Below are 12,956 nucleotides of genomic sequence, written 5' to 3'. Positions count from 1 at the left end.
CACCTCCTGACTCCCCAAAGCCTGCCCACCATCTACAAGGCACAAGTCAGGAGTGTGACGGAATACTCTCCACTTGCCTGGATGAGTGTAGCACCAATAACACTCAAGAAGTTCAACACTATCCAGGCCAAAGATTGATTGGCACCCCATCCGCAAACATACATTACCTCCACCACTGCTGAACAGAGGCAGCACTGTACCAGCTACAAGATGCACTGCAGTAACTCACCAAGGCTCCTTAGGGAGCATCTTCCAAACACACAGCCACTGCTATCCAGAAGGACATGGGCAGCAGGTGCATGGGAACATCGCCATCTGAAAGTTTCCTTTCAAGTCACTGACCATCCTGACCCAGAACCATATCACAGTTCCTTCACTGTCGCTGTGTCAAAATCTTTGAACTCCCTCCTTGATAGCACTGAGTGTATGGTCACCACAGAATTCCAACAGTTCAAGGAGGTAGCTCGTCACCACTTGAGGGCAATAAGGGAGGAGCAATAAATGCTAGCCTAGCCAGCAACACTGACATCCCGTAATTTCTCTTAAAAATTAGGCTGACAGTCAATTCAATCTAAACGCAGTTCTTATCAGAGATACTTGTCTCAGCTAATTAATGATCCAGCTTCATCCGATGTAGCCTCCCCAAAGCTCCTTAATTCTTAGGCTATTAAAAAAGACCAAGGTCTGTGGAATTGCAAATCTTACATCAAACATCCCAAATGAAGTCAGCAACAAAACAGGCTTAAGACTATAAAAATAAGCAATCTTTCATACCATGCCCAATAACAGCTGGGTTGTCTTTCCAGCAAACAGCCAGAGCAAAAGACAGGCATTGCATTAAAATAAATATCAATACTGAAGTTAACATTCATACAGGAAGTGAAGTCAGCTGGTTACGGGACAAGTTCAGCGTCTCCAGTTGAGTCCACTGGTCAATGCAAAGTGAAAGTTCAGAGATCTGGTTGGTACTGAGGTTCAGCCGGCGTAGAGATGAAAGGGTATACAAGCACTCGGGCACCCGGCTGAGATCATTACAGGATAAATCCACATCTGAAAGATAAGCAAAATTTTTTTAGATATCAAAACATTTGTCTGATCATAGAATCCCTACAGTACAGGCGGCCATTTGGCCCATCGGGTCTGCACTGACCACAATCCTACCCAGGCCCCACTCCTTTAACCTCACACATTTACCCTGCTAATCCCCCTGACACTAAGGTCAATTTAACATGACCAATCAACTCATCCTATATATTTTGGACTGTGGGAAGAAACCAGAGCACCCAGACGAAACCCATGCAGGCACAGGGAGAATGTGCAAACTCCACACAGTGACCAAAGCTGGAATTGAACCTGGGTCCCTGGCATTGAGAGGCAGCAGTGTTAACCACTGAGCCACCATGCTACTGGAATATATATGGCTCAGAGAGTAGATAGACAGATAAGTTATTTACAGTTCCAGCAAAAATACATAATTGATAACGAAGTTATAATGACTTAATGATTTAAAATCATATAATAAATTATCACAATTTATTTTAGTAATAGCATTTTCTTTCTTTTTAACATTTGTACAGTCAATGAGAGAAAGTAAAATCTTAGTAACATCTCAATATATAAACAAAGGCATATTTGGAAACACCAGGACAGAGAACAAAAACATCCAGGACGAGGGAACACAATAAATGCTTGGCTCAAGTATGTATTGTAATCGAAACAAAGCTTGTACCATAGACACAAAAGCTGAATAAAATTATAAACTGGGTAAACAAGTACAAAAGTAGCCTCAGCTGAATGTGCAATCTACAAACTACATATCTACCTATTACATAATCACAGGCAAAGTTTTATTATTAAACCCCAAACTAAAAGCAAAATACTGCAGATGTTGGAAATCTGAAATTAAAAACAGAAAATGCTGGAAAAACTCAGCAGGCATGACAGTATTTGTGGAGAGAGAAACAAAGTTAACTTTTCGAATTCATATGATTCTTCTTCAGATGTGAGAACTGGATTTCCTTTAATCTCAGAGCATTCAGGAGTCAGAAGAAATGTAGTTGCTCAGAAGACCTGGATGACTGGAAGTGGTCACCACAATTTGTCTCGTTCTCTGACTTCAGGGAGCATTTTTGGAGGTAGTCAGAGTCTGGGAACCAGGTATATTATTTGCATATCATTATTTTATATAAATCAAAGACCAAAATCAGCCACTGACGTAAACCTCATTAATACACAAACAATCTGCAAATGAATCATGAGCGATGTTATTGTCAAGCTAACTTTTTGTTGTGTGATGGGAATCACTAAGAAATTTGTTAACACATTGGTATAAAGAGCTTATCATCCAGCAAATTTACACACATTCAATGTGGATGTTCGATTAAATGTTCCAAAGGACAATTACAAGGTCAATGATAAAATATCCAGTTTATAGCATGGAGATGCCTCTAATCCAGTCACACTATGATGACTATAACAGACAAAGGCAAAACAGGAAGAAAATGAAGGATTGGAGCTGCCTCTACAATATAAACAAGGCACCAAAGTCAATCGTGAGCTGATCTTTTATATCCTCTCTGATAGCAGAGCAGCACCAGTGCCCCTGCTGATATTATAATCTGGCCACAAACAATGGGTATGTCTAATCCAAGTTTCAATATTGCTGCTCTATATTGTAAGCAAGAGTATTACTGTCACTCCACAGTGTGGAATTTAAGGAGGTAAGCTCATCAACCAGTTATATATTGTTGAAATGGGAGATGCCACAAAGAGGGACGAGGAGGTTTTGTTTTGGGTAAACTTGGGCTCATTCATCAGGATTGCAAACAAGCATTGTGCAAGATATGGTCACGGATTCCATCAAGAAGTGGTATATGATTGACTTACCACAACTGAAGAGAATACCTGGGCAGTCTCAAAAGTGAGAAGCAGCAACTCAACAAAAAACTCAACTTACCTAGCAAATTGGAAAGGCCTTCCAAACTTGTGGGCAGGTTGCTCTGTGTGCGTTGGGTATTCCGGAGATGCAATGTCTGTAAAGCAGTCATTGCAGGAAGCTGCCTGCAAGACAGCAGTACAGTGAATTAGACAGCTTACTGGAATCAAGTCAAAGCCTTCTAGTTCCATTGGTGTCAAATCAAAGTGTACCCTATCCAACATTTCATAAGTAAATTGCAGCAGTACAGCAAGTCATCACAAGTTCAAAACAGTCACTATTCCTCAAGAGAAAATCAAACCAGTGATCTTCCTGGTCTAAGGTTTCTCAGCAGAACACGTGATTGCCAGTCAATGAAAATATAAGAGGCAAATAAGAGACATTCAGCCGATCTTCACTCATTATCTCGAAACACAAACACTCATTGCAGTATCTAACAGTATCTGAAATGATTCAGGGTTTTTGACTCTACTATGGTACATCAGTTCATCTGAATCATTCAACATTGTGCAATTAAGCAGCAGCAGAGATTTCCTGCAAGTTGCTCCTTACCGCAGTTGAGCGTGCATAAGTGGGTTGTTATTCAAAATCAGTGTCTGGAGATGAACCAGACGCCTCATCTGAGGAGGCAGACTCTCCAGATTATTATCACTCAGGTCCAGGTAAAGAAGATCGGTCAGATTTATAAACAGTTGGTTTGGGATGTTGTCTATACTGCAAAGAAATACAAGGCATTAGATGCTGGAAAAGCACCATTAACATTAAATACTAGAAAAGACACACAAGTATTCCAGGGATGGTACGTGTCCCAGCAATGTCACCATGGCATAGTGGGGTAGGTTCCAGCCCTCATGTTACTGTTATTATCTACATGAGATCAATGTAGTCTTGAACTGGAGTTAATCTCTTTCCTTGTTTGCAGAGGAAAAACTTAACAGGCCTATAACTTCAAGCAGCCAGCACATCGCGAACAAAATCCAAGTCAGTAAGCACCTCATCTCCTGGGCAAGGATAAAAAGGAGAAAGAAAGAAAATAAGGAAGAAAGAGCCTCTTACAAACACAAAGAAAATATAATAACTTATCAGTATGTTAAACTGATGTTTCAGTTAGTATATTGGCCCATTCATGGCAAGGGTTTTTATCTTCAGCTCTCCAAAGCGAATGCTCAATCTTAAGAGTGGATGTAAGGAATTAAAAATAGAAAACGAAAGAATTAAACACACACATTGGGGGCGATTCTCCAGTCGCACTGCACTAAGATTTTAGCACAACGTGCCAGGAGAATCGTGTGTTGGCTGAAGTGCGGGATTCACATATGCGTTCCCAACGCACGTGCATCTCCCAATGCCGGATATCTAGCGCAGTCTGAACCACGCTGGAAACAGGTGGGAATCTATTTTTAATCTTATTTAAAGGTGATTAGTGGACCCAGGACTGAAGTTTCTGGACCCACTAGCATCTCCCACCCCGTCAGTCCAATTGCACTCTAGCAGGGTACAGATTAGTTCCCCACTTTCGGGGAATTAGTGGGCCAATGCCACTGATGTGAAGGGGGGAGCACTCAGGTAATCCCACAGTGTCAGTCAGGGGGTGTGTGATGCCTTCTAGGCATGGGCACCCTGAGTGTCAGCTGCGCCCACTGGCACTGCCCAAGGAGCAAAGTGCCCATGCCCAGGAGGGGTTGGAGGGGCTAGCAATTGAAGCGGTTGTGGAAATGCTCATGGGGGCCACAGGTGGGTCAGGAGGGGCAGCACTGTGAATGCGCAGAGGCCCGGAACTGTCAGCATCCAGGCCCGTGAATAGGCCCCGCCCCTCGCTTTTAATAAGATTCACAATTGTGACCTCCTGCATCGCAAAAAGTGTGGGAAATTAGAGTCTTAACTCCCACTGAAAAAACAATCATCATTTACATCAGATTTCCCATGAATTCAGCCTTAGAACTTCTTCTAGGAGAATCGCCCCCATTGTCTTGCTGAATCAAATCAGAGGACCAGCCTCAACATCCCACAGAAGGGGAGAATGGAAGCACACCTATGTTCTCTCTGACCTTTGCTGCAGTTCTGAACACAATACAACACAATACACACAAAGAAACCACACACTAATGGATATGAAAAATGCATTTCGCAGCCTAAGGGTTTGCTTTTTCACAAAAAATTCCCTTAGATTGAATTTACTTTTTTTCCAAATTCTGACCTTCGTATTGTGCATTTTCAACATTCCCTTGTTTTATAACTACAAGTTATTACTGATTCCATAACTTAAGAAATAAAGAAAAGCGCATTTCTTTTAATTCTCATGACAAACTTATCAAATTTATACATGAGATCTCTGCTTACCTGTTATGGCTCAAATTAAGCACAAGCATGTTTTTTGCATTCTCCAGTTCTCGAGGAATCTCAGTCAGCTGATTATAGCTGAGGTCCTGGAACACAAGAATATATTTTTGGTTGACACAGATTTGAAAACAGGAGTTTGAGTTTATTTGGAAAAAGTCTCTCTCAAAATCTAATATCTACCATGTGTGTTTGCATTGAATATGTTTTCTTTCTCCAGTGCTTTTATGCACAAATCACATGTCTCAAGCAATTATCGCAAGATAAAGAAAGAGAATGTGGGGTGATGGGAATGAGAACAGCACATATCACTGCCACTAACACATTGCTATTTAACAAATACTGCATCGACTATTTAAAAATGCTGTAGATGCAAAATGAGCAAAACATGAACTATTTCTCCACCTTCACTCCTTAGGCCCGATATTATGTCATGGAAATGGCTTAATAAATTTGAATCCTACCAACATCACAGCTTCCAATCTCTCACCCTACAACAGAGGTCAGGTATCCAGGGAGAAAGGAACAAAAAAAACTAAATTTAACATTGACCCATTAAAAAGCCTGCTAACACTGTCTCAGTTCACACGAGGGGACCCATGGGTTAAGTACTGGAGTACTTCACCTGCTACAAAATCATATCCTCAGGAATCGGACAGGATATACAATTGTATAGCAGTCAATGTTTCTGACACATTTGTTAGTAACAGTGAGAAGTCTCACAACACCACACACCTGGATGATCCTTCATCCAGATCACAGGATGAAGAACCTGGGCTCTGAAAGCTCGTAATTCCAAATAAACCTGTTGGACTTTAACCTGGTGTTGTGAGACTTTTTACTGCGTCCTCTCCCTTGTTAATAATAGTCAATCGTATTTGCCAACAACAAAACAAACATTAAGAAAGTATTGGAGCACCAGCACTGTGTTAAAAGTTTTCTCCATATCGGATATGTATCAAACATTCAGCAAATTAAGCACAGAACTTCAAATGCACTCCCGGCTACTATCATGGGTTTTAATTTTTTTTTGTTAGGTCAATCTCAATGCCAGATGGCTTTAATCCACAACAGGTTTCCCCCAAAGTGCAGACAATGACTAGCCTATAACAAACTCTTTCAGTCAACATACCAGGACAGAGAGATCATCCAACTGGAAAATGTCATCGGGAACACCAGAATTCTTTAGATTATTAGCTCGAGCAACAATGGCCTATAGAGAGCACAGAGTACATTACACACAACTTCAATTCCAGATAATGTGGGAAAACATATTAGATTGTACTGTTTTTCATGACTAATCATGTCAACACACAAAGTTTGGAGTCTCAAATATTAGAATTCAGTCTACTTTGAAAGTCATTTGAATTTCACATTGTTTCTTTCATGAACGTTATGACCTGTATGCTTCTTAAATAACACCACTCATTTTTAGAACCTTGAAACTTCAATTTTATGGCAAAACGAAGCATGACAATCTAGCCATTCCCCAGAATCAAATACAAGGTAAAATTGTAAAATTGAGCAGATTAAAGAATAGACATCAAAGAGGTTTGGAAATTAGGTCAGGAGAAGGAACTGTGAAGAGACATCCGCCATTAAGACATAATCCTCTCAAAAAAGTGCTGAGTTTGTTTTAATGATTTTGCAGCTCATTAGCAGCACAATTGTTGCAATTATAGTTCCCACAGCCCTTTCTAAAATTCTGGGCTTTATTAATTACTCACCCGCAAGCATGGCAGACTAGACAGCTCCCCATGAAGCGTTGTCAGGCTGTTGTGACTTACTGACAAGTGTTCCTACAACAAAACCAAAAACATTAAAGTTAGAATGGAGTAAATCATTTTATACATTTCCTTTAATGTGTAGTGTGTAGATAAAATTAACAGTGACACAGCTGGACCAGTTTTAAAAACAGACTGCATCCAGCTTGCCTCTTTCCTGCGCCATAATTTATCTTAAATAAGATTTGAAGCGCTCAAGTCCAAATATAAAACCATAACTTTTGACCACAAAAACGGATATTATACAATTTTCTGCACAGTACACCATACAAATGGAACAAAATCCTCATAAGGCACCAACAGCAGAATCTTGGCCTTCGCTGACAGGAATAGTTACCAGCAGAGTGGTCTCTAGATAATAACGAGAAGCAGAAATCCTGGCCGATTTCCTCCCTGGTCATCCAAGATGACTACAGTATTCCAAAATCTTTCCTCCTTTACTGACATGTTTAACATGGAACAGTAATTGCAACATTACACAGATTAGTACTTAATTGTAATCATTTCCCTTTACCTGTTATCCCAAATAGACATGAGATATTAACCAAGCTGCCCTCTGCTGTTCTGGCAGCAGATGTCAAGGGAATACTACTAGGATACAAAGTTGTTCCAGCTTTAACACAGTACTTGAAAGGATCCAATAAAAACTGAATAACTTATTGCATGATTCAGGTCGTCTGTATTATCCATTTGATAACCACTACTCTGACCTGACTGGAATCAGGGCTCTGAGGGACATTGCAGCTGCACCTCACATTGCCCCTATCAACAGAAAAGCAATATTGATACCGGCTTTCAAAACAGACATTATTTGAGATTGTGATCAAAGGAAAAACTATTGATGAAGAACACATTGTCATAAATCAAATACAACTTGATGCCTTACCAGTTTCTGAAGAGAAGCTAATTCCTCTGGTAAATAGCAGAGTCCTGTCCGGTTCAGCTTCAGCCATCTCAAACTGGTCATACATTTAACATGTTCTGGAAAATATCCACCCTTTGAAAGAAAAAGAACTGCAAATTAGCAACTAAAATAAACAGATCTATATTAGGTCTTTGTCAGGCATCAAAACATTTCAAGGAGGTTTCATTATAACTTAAATAAACACCACCTGTTGCTTCAACACTTGTACATAAAGGACAAAATTGCAACTGGTTCATTATTTGTCAAAAATCACAAAGATGCTGTCTAAAAGAACAGCTTTGCGTTCTTAGATAAACTATGAAAAATAACAAAGAAAGAGATACAATAAGCATAATGAAGAGGAAGTATTGGAGGCATTGACATCTTTGAAGATGGATAAATTAACAGGGCGAGATGGATTGTTGAAGGAAGCCAGAAAGGAAATAGTGGATGCTCTGAGGATCATTTCTCAATCCTCACAGGTTACAGGTGAGGTACCAGAGGATTGGAGGTGTGAACATCATACCACTATTTAAAAAAAAGGAGTACAGCGGGTTGGCCAGAATACAATAGGCCAGTCAGTCTGACTTCAACAGTGGACAAATTATTGGAAACAATTCTGAGACACAGGATAAACTGTTACTTACAATGGCACAGATTGGACAGTGAGAGTCAACGTGGTTTTATTAAGAATAAGATTGTGTCTTACTGCCTCAAAAAATTCTATTCAGTAAGAAGAATTGATGAAGGTAGTTCAGTGGATATTGTCTACGTGGATTTCAGTAAAGCATCTGACAAGGTCCCACATGGCAGGCTGAACAGAAAAATGAGATCTCATGGGATACAGAGGAAGGAGACATGTTGGACCCAAAATTGGCTCAGTCACAGGAAACAAATAATAATGGTCGATGGTTGTTTTTGTGAATGGAAAACAGTTTCCAGTGATATTTCATAGGGCTCAGTGTTGGGTCCCTTGCTGTGTGTCATGTTAATGATTTAGACTTAAATTTGGGTGGCACGATTGGGAAATTTATAAATTACACAAAATTGGCCAGTTGATAGTGAAGAGGATAGCTGTCGACTCAAGAATGATATCGGTGATTTGGTTGAGTGAGCAGAGAAGTGGCAAATAGAATTCAATCCAGAAAAGTGTGATGTAATGCATTTGGAGAGGGCTGGCATAGTAACGGAATATTCAATAAATGGATGGATATAGCGAGCATTTGAGGAGGCACAAAGCCTTGGAATGCAAGTCCACAGGTTCTTGAAGTTGGCAGGTCAGGTGGACAAGGTTGCCAATAAAGTATATGGAATGCTTTCCTTTATTGAGCAAGGTATTGAATACAAAAAGCAGGATGTTATGATGGAACTGTTTGTGTACAGTTCTGGTCATCATATTACAGAAATGGCATAACTGCTCTGGAGAAAGTGCAGAGAAGATGTACTAAAAAATTGCCACGACTTGAAAATTGCAGCAATGTGAAGAGATTGGATAGGCTAGAGTTGTTTTCCTCAGAACAAAGGCTTCTAGGGGATTAACTAATTGAGATGTTCAAAATTATGAAGAGCCTAGATAGTTAAACAGGAAAGACTTGCTTCCCCTAGCTGAAGAGTCAATTACCAGAGGATATAGATTTAAGGTAAGGTAAGAATGATTAGAGAGGACATGAGGAAAACTTTTTTTACCCAAAGGGTGGTGAGCATCTGAAATTCACTGCGTCAGTTGATAGTCAAGGCTAAAATGCTCAACTCATTTTAAAAGGTACAAGAATCAGCATATGAAGTACTGTGACCTGCAAGACTACAGACCAAGTACTGAAAAATTGGATTAAAATGAATGGCTAGTTTATTTTTATCTTTCTTGGCTGGTGCAGATATGATGAACTGAATGGCCTCTTTCTGCACTGTATCTTCTCCATGGTTCTAAACAAAGAAAACAATTAAATATTGGAATGTTGAAATATTATTTTGTTGTTCCAGCTTTTAGCAGGTAAATGTTGTAACATTATATTGCCATGTTGTTGATTCACTGGCAACAATAGTGCACCACAGTATAGTTCCACTATCAACACTTTGGTTTGTTCCAAAGATTTACAATTAATTCTGTACATTGACTTCGCTAATTACCTGAATACTACGAATGTCTAATCTAGCCAGCTGCTGGTGGATTCTGGAGTCTTGCTTCTGGGGAAGCAAGTCTGTAGGATTGCATATATTTTTATACAGATAGCATAACTGTCAAGATCAATGTCATGATTACTTAAAAATTGGTCCTCCACTGCACTCCTCCCCATCCACAGAGACCACGCTTCCACCTCTAAAATATCAAAATTATAAACAATGAAAAGCAAAATACTGCTCTAATGAAAGGCTATTTTGATCTGAAACATTAACTCTTGTTTCTCTCTCCACAGATACAACCTCATGTGCTGAGTGCGCCAACATTTTCTGTTTTCATATAAAAATAACAAAGCTGGAATAGGACAAACTTGGGGCAGGGAGGAGGCAGAAAGAGAAAGAAGCCCTAATAAGCTGTTTAGAATCTTGTTTCTGTATGTAACATTAAAAGTTAAATGTTACAATCTTTATAATTCAGTATTGTAATACCGTTGTGATTTTCCACATCAAAGATCATAAGGAACAAAACTGATCAATCTCAGACTAAGGGCTAAAAATCAAACCAGTGAGAATTGAAATATCAGAGTAGATTTAATTTTAAGCATCACACCATTGCAAAAGTGTGCATATTAGTTTCTCCCCTCTCCACAAACAGTACTCCCGCAGGTCAGCTACCAATGAGTTCATATCAACTCCCGTCTGAAGCAAATATGACAAGTCAACATGATGCTCAAGTCACCACTGTAATGTAGGAAACACAGCAGCCATTTTGCATGCAGTATGATCCCAAAACCAGCAATGAAATAAATAATTAGGTAATTTAACTGATGTGGATTGAGATACAAATATTGAGAGGGCATCAGGTAGAACTGCTTCGTTTTACAAGAAATTATTTTATTCATTAGCAGTATTCCACAAACAAACTTCCACAAATTTGGAAATACAAAACATATTGGAAATACAAAATGTAAAGTTTTTATCGTTATGAATGAAGTACCTTCTCGATAGCAGTTTAATAACCTTGACAGGAAAGGGGATTCACAAACTACTGATTAAATAATAATGTAACATTACCCAATTTTGACCATGTTTCAGCCCATCTGCTAATGATACCCTCATCATTGTTTTTTTAACCTGAAGACTTAAGTATTCCAATGCATTCCTGGCTGGTCTTCCATGTTCTTCCTTTTGCAAATTCAAAGATATTCAAAGCTCCACTGCCCATATCATAACTCACACAAAGTCCCATGCACTCGTCTCCCTATATTTGCTAACATACATTGGCTCCCAGTCAAGCAACATCTTGATTTTAAAATTCCCAAGCTTGTTTGAAAAGTAGTTTCTTAGCCACAGCCATTTTTACCACCGTTTAGCTTCTGAAGCCTGCTCTGGCATTTAATATGATCATGACTGATCTGACAGCAACCTTGATCTATATTAAAGACACAGATGACTAACATCCAAGTTTGCTTACAATACAGTTAGGTGGAACAGTAAGTGGACAGGAGAATGCAGAGATGCTGCACACGGAAAAATACTTCTTTTGATTGGGCAAGAATACAGGTACTATAAATGTGTCCTTCTCCACTTTGATAAGAAAAATTAAAAAAACATATTTTGAATTGTAAGGCTAGGGAATGTTTGCATTTAGGGAAACCTGGATTTCCTTGTACATGTATCACAATAAGATAATACAGGTACAGCAGGAAATAGAAAGTCAATTGGTATGTCATTTCTGTTACAAAGGGATTGGAGTAAATAAGTCTTACAAAAATTACACAGGACATTGGAGAGGTCACACTGGGGGTGCAGTGTGCGGTTAGTTTTGGTCTCCTTACCCAAGGACATACTTGTCTTAAAGCACACACAACAGGGGTTCACCAGACTGGCTCCTGGGATAAGGGATCGTCCTGTGAGACGATAAGAGTAGTCTAAGTTTACCTTTCCTGGAGTTTCGAAAATTGTGAAGTGATGTAAACTAAACATTTTTAAAGGGGCGTGACAGAGTTGATGCTGAGAAAATGCGTCCCCAGCTCAGCATTCTAGCACAGATTCAGAATAAGCTGGGAGACATTTAACAGTTGTGAATCTTTGGAATTCTCTACCTGAGAGAGCTGTGGATGGTTAGTTACTCTGTCTTCAAGACAGAGTTGTATAGATTTTTGATTATTAAGGGATATGAAAATAATGCAGGAAAGTGGAGTTGAGGCAGAGCAGCCGTAATGTTGTTGAATGACGAAGCAGCCTCGAAGACCCAAATGACCTAACGCAGTTCCCATTTCTTACATTATTAAAGGAGCTTCGTAAATACAGGTCGTTGCTGCTATTAGACTGACAACTACATATAGATAATATCGGGAACTTCGCCGATATTGTACAGGCGTCAAGGAATATCAAAATGTTTCAGGACATAAATACTAAATTACAAGACGAACAACACCCAAGCCGAGGCTCCGGGTCTTTTCAGCCTAACTCGCTGACTGAATCAACTGACAATACCGTGATAGCAAACCTAATTTCAATTCATTTGTATTCAGAATACCAGAACCGACTTACTTTGAAATCATTTCCACTTAAATCTACGCCTCTGATAAACGGCAGAACCCCGGTGGCAGCCATGTTGAGAGTGACAGTTGATCGCGCGCTCCTCAGCCAACCAGCAGGAGCCCCGCCCTTCCTCCGCTCTCTGATTGGTGCAGCCTTGTGGACTGGGCGGGCACTGACTGATATATGGCATTTTGATTGGTTTATTCTGCTGTCAATTAGAGCGCGGCCGGAAGGTGCTGTCCTCCGGTTTCCGGATGTGATGTAATCACTCCGGCCGTCCCGCCCCCTCCACCGGTCGTCTTTGCTAATTGATTGGCCAGCCCAGCTGTCA

General features: G+C 39.9%; 1 protein-coding gene across 1 annotated transcript in view; it reads right to left on the bottom strand.

The window, feature by feature from the left end:
- The window catches only part of flii (FLII actin remodeling protein), a 68,577-nt gene extending 55,853 nt beyond the window's left edge, over positions 1 to 12,724 (bottom strand). Inside the window, exons 1-8 of the mRNA XM_080206620.1 lie at positions 12,635 to 12,724; positions 7,943 to 8,053; positions 7,000 to 7,071; positions 6,405 to 6,485; positions 5,276 to 5,361; positions 3,488 to 3,649; positions 2,957 to 3,060; positions 875 to 1,050 (exon numbers count right to left, since the gene is read on the bottom strand). Coding sequence (XP_080062746.1) covers positions 875 to 1,050; positions 2,957 to 3,060; positions 3,488 to 3,649; positions 5,276 to 5,361; positions 6,405 to 6,485; positions 7,000 to 7,071; positions 7,943 to 8,053; positions 12,635 to 12,697 — 855 coding nt within the window. The 5' untranslated portion in view covers positions 12,698 to 12,724. The remainder of the gene's footprint in view (positions 1 to 874; positions 1,051 to 2,956; positions 3,061 to 3,487; positions 3,650 to 5,275; positions 5,362 to 6,404; positions 6,486 to 6,999; positions 7,072 to 7,942; positions 8,054 to 12,634) is intronic.
- Positions 12,725 to 12,956: the final 232 nt, after the last annotated feature.

This window comes from Carcharhinus amblyrhynchos, chromosome 18 (assembly GCF_965287045.1).
Source record: "Carcharhinus amblyrhynchos chromosome 18, sCarAmb.v2.hapA, whole genome shotgun sequence".
NCBI classification, from domain to species: Eukaryota; Metazoa; Chordata; class Chondrichthyes; order Carcharhiniformes; family Carcharhinidae; genus Carcharhinus; species Carcharhinus amblyrhynchos.
Note: the sequence above shows the minus strand (reverse complement) of the source record. Positions and strands in the feature narration are given on the sequence as shown.